General features: G+C 50.2%; 1 protein-coding gene across 7 annotated transcripts in view; it reads left to right on the top strand.

The window, feature by feature from the left end:
* PTK2B (protein tyrosine kinase 2 beta) overlaps window positions 1-13545 on the top strand; it is a 122521-nt gene extending 108976 nt beyond the window's left edge. For 5 of the 7 annotated variants that reach the window (XM_030555118.1, XM_030555116.1, XM_030555113.1 and 2 more), the window contains exons 24-31: window positions 1252-1377; window positions 3701-3847; window positions 5835-5870; window positions 8456-8483; window positions 9046-9092; window positions 9571-9714; window positions 10996-11076; window positions 12389-13545. In XM_030555118.1, coding sequence (XP_030410978.1) covers window positions 1252-1377; window positions 3701-3847; window positions 5835-5870; window positions 8456-8483; window positions 9046-9092; window positions 9571-9714; window positions 10996-11076; window positions 12389-12604 — 825 coding nt within the window. In that variant the 3' untranslated portion in view covers window positions 12605-13545. The remainder of the gene's footprint in view (window positions 1-1251; window positions 1378-3700; window positions 3848-5834; window positions 5871-8455; window positions 8484-9045; window positions 9093-9570; window positions 9715-10995; window positions 11077-12388) is intronic. The other 2 variants (XM_030555120.1, XM_030555119.1) reach the window with 2 other exon arrangements.
* The last annotated feature ends 23 nt before the right edge of the window (window positions 13546-13568 follow it).

The following is a 13568-nucleotide window of genomic DNA, read 5'->3' as shown; positions in this document are numbered from 1 at the left end:
GGCTCTCTGCACCTTGGTCCACCTCTCCCAGCAGTGAAGTACAGCGGGTGACGTCTTAGCACAAACAGTGTGCAGTATTGGCCTGATTCTGATCCCACGCTGGGGTTTACACCAGCAGCATTCTGCTGATTTCTGTGGCATTGCCTCTGACTTACCCCAGTGTAACTGAGATCAGAACCAGAACCAGAGAGGGATAGCTCAGTGGTTTGAGCATTGGCCTGCTAAGTCCAGGGTTGTGAGCCCAATCCTTGAGGTGACCATTTAGGGATCTGGGACAAAAATCTATCAGGAACAGTACGTGGGCCTGGACTTGACTCAACTCAATGACCTTTCAAGGTCCCTTCCAGCTCTATGAGGTAAGGTATATCTCCATATGTTATTAACCAGGTGTAAGGCACTTTATGGGAATTGGAGAAGTGGGGTCTGGTGGTTCCAGTGCAGCATTTGGGGATGGGAGCTTGACATGTTCTGCTGCAGACACACCGTGTGACCTTGGTGAAGTCACTTTACCTCCTCATGCCTCAGTTTCCCCATCTGTGAAATGATGAGCCTGACCTACCTTGCAGGGGTAGGAATGGGAGAATTAATTTGCTAATGTCTGTAAAGCCCTCATAGAGCCTAAGAAAAAAGGGGCAAGAGAAGGATAAAGCTTCATTGTCCTGGGAGAGAGAGAATATTATTCCCATTTTACAGATGGGGAAACTGAGGCAGGAAGAGGTTTCACCCACATTTTCAAATTTGGTGGCCTGTTTTTCTGGGGCCCAATTCTAGGCCTCAGAGGCTGTGATTGTCAGAGGGTGCTGGACACCCATAATCAGTGGGAGAACTGTGGATGTTCAGGACCCCAGAAAGTTAGGCCAAAATATTCAGGTGTGGCCAGTCCTGTTGGGACTCTCAATGTTCTGGATGCCTGGGGCCTAGCTGACTTGCCCAAGGTCTTGGCAGACAGCAGAGTAAAGGCCTGGCGTTCCTGGCTCCCAGATCTGTGCTCAGACCACTAGGCCAGACTGCCCCTTGTCACTTCACTGTGGGATGAGGCCGGGGAGATACCGAGCTGGCAGAAGGACAAGGGAATCTCCTATTGAAGGACCACCAGCAGCCACTCTCCCCACATGCCTGCCCCAGTGCGAAGGTCCCGCTCTGAAGCGCTGCCTGCTCTGTTCACTGGCTCTCTTCGCCCCTCTTTGTCTGTCTGCCGCTAATTGTCCGTGTCTGGCTCTGGGCCCGGCGCCTCTTGCTCCCTCCGAACAGGTGCCCGAGGGTCTGTGTGCCAGCTCACCTACGCTCACTAGCCCCATAGAGTACCAGTCGCCAGTCAACTCCCTGCACACCCCGCCCCTCAACCGGCACAACGTCTTCAAGCGTCACAGCATGAGGGTAAGACCGGCCAGCTTGCTCGCCACCTTGCTTGATCCAAAGGGAGCGTTAAGCGGAGCATTCGGGGTGAGGTGCAGTGCAAGCCAGCAGAGGGCGCTCTCCCCTCAATCAGTGCTGACCCCAATGCCCCAGCGTGGCGCTAGGGGGCACTGTGTTGCAGGCAGCGGGTGGGAGGGGCTCACTGGCGGGGGGGGGCGCTGTCTTGTGTGACTTCGTTCTTCGCTGTGCTGCGGTGTCTGCTGCTTATGCAAAACCAATTCCTGACCCGTCTATGACATCGACCTCTTTAGTGCCGGCCTTGCCTGCGGCCCACGTGTGGTGCCGTATGCTGGACCCAGGCAAGCCTGCTGGAAAGCACTGGACAGCACCGTCTCACCGGCCTGGGGGGCCACCCACTGGGGAAGCGTTAGGTGCAGCGACACTAGCCCCAGGCACATGGGCAGCAGCAGCCAGGGACTTGGGACCGAACTGCCGATAAGCTCAGAAAAGCACAGTGGCTAGATGTTCCTTAGGCCCTGGTGGCCCTTCTCTGCTAGGCTGCATTCGTTTCATTAAAGGGACTTTCCACAAACAAGCCAAGATGGGCAGGGATGCAGCCCTCTGCTCTGGGTGTCCCTAAACCTCTGACTGCCGGAAGCTGGGGATGGATCACTCGATGATTCCCTGTTCTGTTCGTTCCCCCTGGGGCACCTGGCACCAGCCGCTGTTGGAAGACAGGATGCTGGGCTAGATGGACCTCTGGTCTGACCCAGTCTGGCCGTTCTTATGTTAAGGACTGTGTCTTCCATGTGCGTGTGTCCGCACAGAGCCTAGCACTGACTGGTGCCTTTGTGAGCTACCACAATAAACATAAATACAATAAACTACCAGAGTGAGCAACCCTACCATAACAAACCAACCTGGGCCCAGATCTCCCACTGAGTAATCCTCCATAACAAACCATCCTGGGCCCAGATCTCCCCCTGAGTAACCCTCCATAACAAACCAGCCTGGGCAGCCCAGATCTCCCCCTGAGGGCTTGTCTACATCAGAAAGTTGCAGCGCTGGTGAGGGAGTTACAGCGCTGCAACTTAGGAGGTGTACACATCTGCAGGGCACCACCAGCGCTGCAACTCCCTGTTTGCAGCGCTGGCCGTACTCCCGTTTTGTCTCGGGTGTAGAGGATCCAGCGCTGGTGATCCAGCGCTGGTAATCAAGTATAGACACTTACCAGCGCTTTTCTTGACCTCCGTGGAATAAGCAGGTATCCCAGCATCACCGAGGAAGCCTCTGGTAATCAAACTGGTCTCCTTCCCCAGCTTGCTCTCGCGTTCCCCGAACCCCGAGCAAGCAGGTCTCCTTCCCTGCGGTTTGCTGGGTGGTTCCGGGAACGCGAGAGCAAACCGCGGCGAAGCTGGTCTCCTTTCCCGGTTTGCTCTCGCGTTCCCGGAACCCCCGAGCAAGCAGGTCTCCTTCCCTGCGGTTTGCAGGGTGGTTCGGGGAACGCGAGAGCAAACCGCGGCGAAGCTGGTCTCCTTTCCCGGTTTGCTCTCTCGTTCCCCGAACCCCCGAGCAAGCAGGTCTCCTTCCCTGCGGTTTGCAGGGTGGTTCGGGGAACACGAGAGCAAACCGCGGCGAAGCTGGTCTCCTTTCCCGGTTGGTCTCCTTTCCCGGTTTGCTCTCTCGTTCCCCGAACCCCCGAGCAAGCAGGTCTCCTTCCCTGCGGTTTGCAGGGTGGTTCGGGGAACACGAGAGCAAACCGCGGCGAAGCTGGTCTCCTTTCCCGGTTTGCTCTCTCGTTCCCCGAACCCCCAAGCAAGCAGGTCTCCTTCCCTGCGGTTTGCAGGGTGGTTCGGGGAACGCGAGAGCAAACCGCGGCGAAGCTGGTCTCCTTTCCCGGTTTGCTCTCTCGTTCCCGGAACCCCCCTTGAAGCCGCCCAACAGCGCTGCAGTGTGGCCACATCTAACACCACTTGCAGCGCTGGTTGCTGTAAGTGTGGCCACTCTGCAGCGCTGGCCCTATACAGCTGTACTAATACAGCTGTAACAACCAGCGCTGCAAAATTTTAGATGTAGACATGGCCTCAGTAACCCTTCATAACATACCAGCCTGGGAAGCCCTGCAATAACTAACCAGTGTCTACACATACAGTGAAGGAAAATATATTGAAAGAAAGAACCATGGTCTTGGTTTCAAGCTTGCAATGGGATGTCAATATGGGCAGAGGGTGGCCTGTTGCCTTGGGTTCTGGGTTGAGTTCTCCAGCGGTACTTGGCACGCACGGGAGGTGGGCAGGCCCCGAGCCGTGACTGCCACAGTCACAACCCACCCTCTGTCTCCAAGGAGGAGGACTTCCTCAGGCCCACCAGCAGGGAGGAGGCACAGAAGCTGTGGGAGATGGAGCGGGCCAAGATGCGGCAAACGCTCGACAAGCAGCAGAAGCAGATGGTGGAGGATTATCAGTGGCTGAGGCAAGAAGAGAAATCCCTGGTGAGTGCGCCCAGCGGGTTCAGCCGGAGAGCTGGCCAGACCTTTTGTGATGGAACATTTGTCCATCGGAAAATGCCAATTCGTCAAAAGCAAAACGTTGCCCAGGAATGTGTCAAGTTTGTGGAAATCGTGTTTTGGGGATAACCCTAGATCGGAGCATTCCGCTGAGGTCAGAGTCTTCCCTTTGGTATTCTTGGAAGGGAACATTTCCCTTTTCTGTTCTGAACTGACTTTTCCTTTCAGGCTTTAAAATTGTATTTAGTATAATATAAAAGGTTTTAAAAAGTCAAAAACCAAAGAAAACTTTTGGATCGACTCCAAACAGGTTTTGGGTTTTTTTTCAGAATTTCATTCCATGGGAAATGTCTCTGTTTTTGTTCTGTATCGGAACAGAAAAGTTTTTGAAATCACGGAATTTCCGGCGACATGGAAAATACGGCTCCAGCCCAGCTCTGGTCACTATTAGACCAGCGTATTGCTCTGCTAGGCTGGTCCAGTTGTCAGGGCTGTGGGCTGGGACTCTGGAGACCAAGGCACAGCTCCTGCTTTGCAACATACTTCCTTTGGCAATTCACTTAGCTCCTCTGTGCTGTGCCTCAGTTTCCCATATGTACAATGAAGATACTAGCATTGCACTATCTCCTGGGGTGCTGCGAGGACAAATACATCAAAGACTGAAATATTTTGATACTACCGTAGTGAGGGCCATAGAAGTACCTCAGATAGAGTTATGGGGTTAAATACGTTTTAAAAATACTAATGAACCAATAGACTAATGATTCAGTAACGGAGCTAGTCTGGAGGTTGGGGCTGGTGCCAGAGAATACCGTACTATGGTGTCTATAGGTGGCTGGAATTTTTCACACACTCTTTTTTTTTCAAATGCAAAACTTCTCACGAAAGGTTGTCAAAACTATGGACATTTTCTGTCCTTTACTAAATTTCCAATGGCATGCTTTTTAATCAAAATGTGTACCAAAATTGTTATAGAAATGTTGTGTGTGTGGAAACCCCCATTTTTGGTAAGAAAACCTGGTTTGGGGGAGATGAAAAATGTCTGTAATGGTTTCGATAGGAATCTTGGTTAAAAATATTGTGGAAAATTTCCTGGAAAAGTTTTTGAACCCTGGAGTATGGAACAACGGTGAATTTTGAAAATGTTTGGGATAGTGTTTTAATCAGCGGTAGAAGTATAGTTGTAAAGTAGATACAATGGTTGCATTGGCTAATGTGTAGCAGTCGAGATCTGTGAACATGATAAAAACAGGGTTAGCTTTGGTTTCCTCTACTGTGAAACTGGCTGCTTAACATGCCCGGAATATGTTTGAGATTTTGAAACTACTTCTTCTCCTGACTTGAGAGGAAAAATTGAAAGCTCAAAATTGCTCGTGAACCAAAAATCCAGAAAAAAAAATCAGTTTGGGTCAATCAAAATGTTTCATTTCAATTTCAACCATTTTTAATTAAAAACATTTTGTACTATAATTTAACTTACATTTCTAAGCAAAAAGTCATTTTGAACCAAAAATTGAACTTTGTGTTCTGAAAAATGTCGAAACGGGACATTTTGTCAATTTTGAAACTGTTTTTTCCAATGATTTTTTGAAAAGGAAATTTGTCAAAACCAGCTTTTTCCTGCTAAACATTTTGTTTTAGATGAATCTGCCTTTTTTGGCAAAAAATCGCTTAATCAAAAAATTCCAGACCAGCGCTACTAATATGTTTGTTGTCCTCTGCTGGGCAGCACTGGAACTGCTCAACTGTGTGTCATATACCCTATACTGGTAACGACTAAAGGAGAGTATCTCTTAGCTCAGGGGCCTGGGAAGATCTTAGTTTATCCATGAAGTAGATGAGCAGAAAAATGATAACAGCTCTCAGGTTCCTCGGGGCCACATGTCTGTGACAGTCCAATAGCTATAACGTATAAAGAAAATTGTTTTACTGGTTCTGTGCTATTCATATTTCTTATTCTTCTCCATTACAGGACCCTATGGTCTATATGAACAACAATTCTCCTCCAGTGAGTAACACAAAGCTAACTCTGATAGGAGCCAAACTGTCTTCCAGTTATTACTAGGGTTGTCAATTAATCGCACCCAATTAACTCAAAAAATTAATCGCAATTAATTGCACTGTTAAACAATAGAATACCAACTGAAATGTATTAACTATTTTTGGATGATTTTCTACATTTTCAAATATATTGATTTCAATTACAGCACAGAATACAAAGTGTACAGTGCTCACTTTATATTATTATTTTATTACAAATATTTGCACTGTAAAAATCATAAACGAAAGAAATAGTATTTTTCAATTCACCTCATACAGGTACCGTAGTGTAATCTCTTTATCCTGAAAGTCCAACTTACAAATGTAGATTTTTTGTTACATAACTGCACTCAAAAACAATGGAATGTAAAACTTTAGTGCCTACAAGTCCACTCAGTCCTACTTCTTGTTCAGCCAATTGCTCAGACAAACAAGTTTGTTTACATTTATGGGAGATAATGCTGCCCGCTTCTTATTTACATCACCTGAAAGTGAGAACAGGCATTCACATGGCACTGTTGTAGCTGACGTTGCAAGGTATTTATGTGCCAGGTATGCTAAACATTCATATGCGTCTTCATGCTTTGGCCACCATTCCAGAGGACATGCTTCCATGCTGATGAGGCTCATTAAAAAAAATAATGTGTTAATTAATTTTTGACTGAACTCCTTGTGGGAGAATAATATATCTGCTGTTCTGTTTTACCCGCATTCTGCCATATATCTTATGTTATAGCAGTCTCGGATGATGACCCAGCTCATGTTCATTTTAAGAACACTTTCACAGCAGATTTGACAAAATGCAAAGAAGGTACCAATGTGAGATTTCTAAAGACAGTTACAGCACTCGCCCCAAGGTTTAAGAATCTGAAGTTCCTTCCAAAATCTGAGAGGAACGAGGTGTGGAACATGCTTTCAGGTATCTTAAAAGAGCAACACTCTGATGGGGAAACTACAGAACCCGAACCACCAAAAAGAAAATCAACCTTCTGCTGGTGGCATCTGACTCAGATGATGAAAATTAACATGCATCAGTCTCTGCTCTGCTTTGGATTGTTATCAAGCAGAACCCATCATCAGCATGGATGTGTGTTCTCTGGAATGGTGGTTGAAGATGAAGGTGAATATGAATGTTTAGCACATCTGGCACATAAATACCTTGCAATGCTGGCTACAATAATGCCATGCGAACGTCACTTTCAGGTGACGCTATAAACAAGAAGTGGGCAGATTATCTCCTGCAAAGGTAAACAAACTTGTTTGTCTTAGCGATTGGCTGAACAGGAAGTAGGACTGAGTGGACTTGTAGGCTCTAAAGTTTTACATTGTTTTATTTTTGAATGCAGTGATCTTTTTGTACATAATTTTACATTTGTAAGTTCTATTTTCATGAAAAAGATTGCATTACAGTACTTGTATGAAGTGAATTGAAAAGACAGCACAAATATTTGTAATAAAAAATAAACATAAAGTGAGCACTGTGCACTTTGTATTCTGTGCTGTAATTGAAATCAATATATTTGAAAATGTAGAAAACATCCAAAATATTTAAATAAATGATATTCTATTTTTGTTTAATAATGTGATTAATCATGATTAATTTTTTCAGTCGTAGGAGTAATTGCGATTAATTTTTTTAATTGCTTAACAGCCCTAGTTATTACCTGTCTGACTGGGTTATCGAAATACCTTTTTAATCCCTGTTTGTAACAAAGAACTTGGGATGAAAGGTGCTTTCAGAGACTCAGAAGTGTGAGCGGGACTTGGCTGGCCCATGCTTTGGACTAGATGGGACATCTCTTTGTTCCAGTGGCTAGGGCACCAGTCTATGATCTGGTAGGTCTTTGTTCATTTCCCTGCTCTGCCACAGACTTCCTGTGTGACCTTTGGCAAGCCACTTAGCCTCCCCTGCCTCAGTTCCCATCTGTACAATAGGGATAATTGTAGAATCATAGAAAAATAGAACTGGAAGGGACCTCGAGAGGTTATCTAGTCCAGTCCCTGCACTCATGGCAGAACTAAGTATTCTCTAGACCATCCCTGACAGGTGGATAGGACAACAGCCCTTCTCTCATCCCTAACCATGTCTCCCTGTCCTTGGTGTTTACATCCTTGCCGTGCTCCTAGACAGCCACCCTCTCCTCCCGCTCCCCAGTCACTGTTCAGCCAAGCTAGCCATACCTCGCTCGTAGGCCTTTCCCTGGTAAGCAAGATCCTCCAGCCCCTTAACCATTACAATTGATCTTCTCTGACTTGCTTCCCCAACTGAACAATGCAAATTACAGTAAAACCTCCACTAGCTGAACCTCAGTTCTCAGAAACACTGGCCTGGCTCGTTGCACCCAGCACTGTGCGAACTGGGGCTTGGAACCTCGGAGAGCTGAATGAACCGGGGGCCCGCCTGATACTCCAACCATGGAGATTGTGTCTACGTCTTGCCGTTGCTGGGACTCGCTTGGTGTCAGAGAGGAAAGGTGGCTCCAACTCGCGCCTGCCCTCATTTCAGGTTTTCAGGACCTAGGTTTATTGATGTTGTTTCTCTTTTCTTTGCAGCTGCTCCCGGAGAAGGAGACCGACTACAGTGAGTGCCCATTCCAGACTGTCCCATCCTCCAGCGTAGGGGTGGGGTTTCTGGCAGCAGCTGTTTCGGCTGCACATGCAGTTCTCGTTCAGACACATTGTTTAATCATTTTTTCAAGGGGGGGAGCGTTCTAAGTTGTTTTTCTATATAATATCCTGAGCCAGGGAGTTCCACAGGTTAACACCTGGTGCAAAACCAGTGTTGGGGGTTGAACCTATTTAAAGGTCTAGACAACGGTGCCTGTTAAGCTAGACTGTGAGCTCTTTAGGGGTGGGGAGGACGTACCTGTCCAAGACGCTAGGTGCGTACTTGGGCGGCTAGCCCTTCCCGCTGCTCGTGCTCCTGCGGCTACGCTCTGTTTTTAGCACACAAGCTCGATCAGAGCTCTCATAGGCATGTCTCCTTGAGCTAGAAGTTACACCGGGAAGCTCGAAGTGTAGACAGGCCCCATGGGTGCCCGCAGGGCATGGCACGGTGAGGCCTGCCTGGGGTCTCCCAGGGCGACGGCAGCAGAAATAACAAACAGAACAACAATTCTTCTTTGCTTTCATGCACGGTTCAGCCGAGTTTACAGGCCCACCCCAGAAGCCTCCAAGGCAGGGAGCTCAGGTACGTGTGAAAACGAACCAGGCTGGGTTTCTCCCTCCCGGCCTGCATCTGTCCCGTCTGTTCCGCTTTGAAACCAGCCCAACCCCCCCACCTTGGCCCTAGCTACTCAGGGTCCCCGGGAGGGAGGGATGGTCCGTGCTCACTGAACTCTGCCCTGTGTCCCCTTAGTATGTACCTGAGCCTGCAGTGGGAGGCGGCACTCAGGGGTCTGATGCTGCACCCCCTGCCTCGCTTTGGCAATGGAAGCATTGACCCTCTGCTCAGCTGTTGGTGGGTCTGCAGGCACCATGCTGCTAACAGCTGCCTGATTGCTAGGTGGGGAGTCCACCCAGGGGCAGCCAAACCCAGCCCGCGGGCGCAGAAGGGCCTGCGTCGTGCGTGGCTGCTGTCCTTTCTCCTCGGGGCTTCCTTCTGAAGCCTTTGGTGAGCCGACCCGGCGGGCAAGCAGATCATATGTCCTCTCCCGGTCTCTGGGCAGCCAATCCAGCCGGCCCCCACCGCCAACCTGGACCGGACGGATGACACAGTGTACAGTAACGTCATGGAGCTGGTGAAGGCGGTGCTGCAGCTCAAGAACGAGATCTGCCAGCTGCCCCCAGAGGGGTACATCATTGTGGTGAAGGTAAAGCACCCGGGAAGGAGGGAGACATCTAAGGCTACCTTCTGGGAAGTCTGGCAAGGACTAAGACAGATCCTAGATTCAGAGATCCTAAAGCCAGAAGGGACCATTGTGATCATCTAGTCCAGGGGTGGGCAAACTACAGCCCGGGGGCTGCATCCGGCCTTCAGACATTTTAATCTGGCCCTCAAGCTCCAGCCAGGGAGTGGGGTCAGGGGCTTGCCCTGCTCTGCATGTGCCATGGCTCCGCGTATCTCCCGGAAGCAGCAGCATGTCCCTTCTCTGGCTCCTCCATGTAGGGGCAGCCAGGAGGCTCCGCACACTGCTCCTGCCCCAAGCATCGTTCCCGCAGCTCTCGTTGGCTGAGAACCAAGGCCAATGGGAGCTGCAGGGACGGCGTCTGCAGACGAGGCATCACGCAGAAGAGCCACCTGGCGGCACCTCCGCATAGGAGCTGGAGGAGGGACAGGCTGCTGCTTCCAGGAGCTGCTTGAGGTAAGCGCAGCCTGGAGCCTGCACCCCTGACCCCATCCCGTGCCCCAATCCCCTGCCCCAGCCCTGATCCCCCTCCCACCCTCTGAACCCCTCTGTCCCAGCCCAGAACACCTTTTTACACCCCACACCTCTCATCCCCAGCCCCAGCCAGAGCCCTCATCCCCTCCCACACCCCAACTCCCAATTTCAGGAGCATTCATGGCCCGCCATACAGTTTTCATACCCAGATGTGGCCTTGGGGCCAAAAAGTTTGCCCACCCTTGATCTAGTCTGACCTGCTGTATAACACAGGCAGGAGACCTGCCCCACAGTAGTTCCCAGGGCAGAACCTGAGTCAGTCTTGAGTTAAACACTGCCAGAGAATCCACCACAACCCTTGGGAAACTGTTCCAGTGGTTAATTACTCTCATTAGTACAAACTGACACCTCGTTTCCAATCTGAATCTGTCTGATTTCAACATCCTGCCATTGGATCATGTTAGCCCTTTCTCTGCTCATGTCATATTTCCCAAGGTGCACCTCTCCCCAGTGGTGGCCTTGACCCAAGAGTGGGGAACATTTCCCAAGATGCATCTCTCCCTGGTGGTGGCCTTGACCTAAGAGTGGGGAACGTTTCCCAAAATGCACCTCTCCCCAATGGCGCTCTTGACCCAAGAGCGGGGGACGTTTCCCAGAGTGCATCTCTCTGCAGTGGCCCTCCCGAGCCAAGACAGGCCCAGGTCGTTACTAAGAACGAAGGCTTTTGCCGAAGCCGGAGATGCCTTTCATGCTGCCATTCCCCCTTCACAGAACGTGGGCCTGTCCCTTCGGAAACTGATCGGCAGCGTGGACGAGATCCTGCCAGCTCTGCCCATGGCATCGCGCACAGAGGTAAGGGCTCCCATGCCCCCTACTGCCGGGGAGAGCCGTCGGGTGGGACACCCCCTGCCTTTGGGGTAATGGATGATCCCAGCACATGGTCTCTCCCCACTCCCAGCTCCCTGCCCGCACGCCCTGGGAACAGATTCCAGTCTGCAGACATTAGTGCTTTCAGGGTTTGCAAAGCACAAGGCACCTTCCCCCCCTACTTCCCCGAGGGGCCTTAGTTCTCGCTGGAGTCGGTCCCCTGCACTCTACATCTACCAGCCAGTGGTACAATACAGGCCTGGCTCTTAAAGAAACTGCACCCCAGTGACACCCACGAGGGCTTGCAAGGGGCCATACAGAGTTGATTAGAGAATTCCTTGAGCCGCTATTTATAAGTGCCAGGTGACAGCTCATCCCACATGGATGGAGGTGGGGTTTTAATTTATTTCCAGCTTCCCTTGCAATGCTCTGAATGTGCCAAAATCATGAGTCAGGCCACCCCAAGTCATGGGACCAACAGCCGCACAAAGGGTTTCTTTTTATTTGGCTTCTGCTCTCTGAGCCCTAAGGAGGTGCATTTTCCAACTTTTTTCTCCCGGAAAAGCTGGAAACGCAGCATTTTTGTCAAGGAAAGCTAAGAGGCCTGACCAATCACATGACTCAAGGAGCTGGGGCTTTAAGAAAATCATCAAACATTGCAAGGATCATGATTAAAATTGGGAGAGTTGGCGACACACAGTAGCAGCATTAGCCAGCAGTGAATTGGGCCCTCTTAGCGGATTTCACGGTCCAAAGGGAGTGGATTGCAAACCGAAGGCCTGGTGGGCGGAGAAGGCATTAGATTTCAGCCTGGCATCATGATCAGGACCAATGATAAATCCAAGGACGCAGCTTCAACAGGGAGCACTTACGTTTTGGTGGTAAATCCCCCCTGTGTCTTCCCCCGGCAAGGCAGGGCAGAGGAGACAGGGCTCGGGTGTAATGAATATAACGGTGATTCTTGACTGAGGCGGTTGCATATAGGCAGACCCTGTGGTTGTCTCTCGTTCTCAAGAGTGACTTGCACAGGCTTTGCTGCCTAATGACATCACAGGGTCTTCCTAAATCCTGGCCTGGATGAAGCTGTCTTGGAAGGAACTACTAATCGCACCGACTGCAGTCATCTCTGAGTGTGCACATAGCTGAGTAACTCCGTTAGCTGGCAGCAGTGGTAGGCTGTTATCCCCTATGTGGTCAAGCCACTAGAGGGCCTCCAGCTTTGGGAATGTCCTTCACGCTCTTCCTCCGCTGCTGCCTCTAACACTTCCAGCCACGTGTGTGTGTTTTGCGTTGGCAGATCGAGGGCACCCAGAAACTGCTCAACAAGGACCTGGCCGAGCTGATCAACAAGATGCGCCTAGCGCAGCAGAACGCTGTCACCTCGCTGAGCGAGGAGTGCAAGCGCCAGATGCTGACGGCCTCCCACACCCTGGCCGTGGACGCCAAGAACCTGCTGGACGCTGTGGACCAGGCTAAGGTCCAAGCCAACCTGGTGAAGCTCGCTCTGGAGTGAGATTGAGAGAGACACGCTGCTGGTGGAGATGGGAGAGGAATCAGCTCCAGAAGGCCTGGCTTTAAATATCTCCTCCAGCCTCGATGTTCCGCCCCCCTCCCTGCAATTGCTCGTGTCTTGTATATTGTCGTGTCAGTCTTCTGAGAACAGGGCGGAGACTCTCCTGGCCCCTCCCCTTTACAGGGCATGCTTGTGGGGAACTCGCTGTCTTCCTGTGTCCCATAGAATGTGCTGCTGGGGATGATTCTGTACACACAAGACACTGGAGGGGTGGGGAGCGTGCGGTGGGGTGGGGATAGACAAGCGGAATCACCCAGCCACCTGCCGGTCCCAGCCCTGCCAAGGAGCTTTCATATCAATTCTACTTCCGTAGTACCCTCTGAGTTGACAGGAGGCTGGTGAATTTCACAGGTGCAGGTGGCTTTCAGGTTCCCTCTTTCCCTTGTTACACTTGTAGGCATTGGGAGACTAGGGCGTTTGGATGTTGCTGGCTGAGACCCGGGTGTTAGACACCCGGTGCTCTGGAAATGTTCCACTGAGCCATGAAGAGACTGTTTATTTTCTTGTACATTGTATAGAAGAGTTTATTTAATGACCGTGCATGATCTCTGTGCATCTCTGGAACCTATCCGCTCACCCTGCTCCCCGTCTGCAGCTGGAATGCACCGATCCCAGAGCATGGATAGCGCCGAACTGTAGCCTTTGTTCTGACGTTTAAAAAACACAAACCAACCCCGAGGACGGTATTTCTGATCTTTGCTTCTCTGTAAGACTCTGTGTGGGGGAAAAAACAAAACAAAACAAAAAAACAGCAAAGCAACAACGACGGCGAAAATCTTTCTATTTGGTTTGTGGTTGAATTCAAAATTGTACGGTTTGGCTGTGGCCATTAGTTCCCATGAAGCTGTTTATTCTGGTTGAGATAAACGATGTACAAAGTTTGTGCCTTTGCTTTTCTGTGGTA

Source organism: Gopherus evgoodei, chromosome 3 (genome assembly GCF_007399415.2).
Source record: "Gopherus evgoodei ecotype Sinaloan lineage chromosome 3, rGopEvg1_v1.p, whole genome shotgun sequence".
Taxonomy (NCBI): domain Eukaryota; kingdom Metazoa; phylum Chordata; order Testudines; family Testudinidae; genus Gopherus; species Gopherus evgoodei.
The sequence above is the reverse complement of the archived record's forward strand: the minus strand, read 5'-3'. Positions and strand labels throughout refer to the sequence as shown.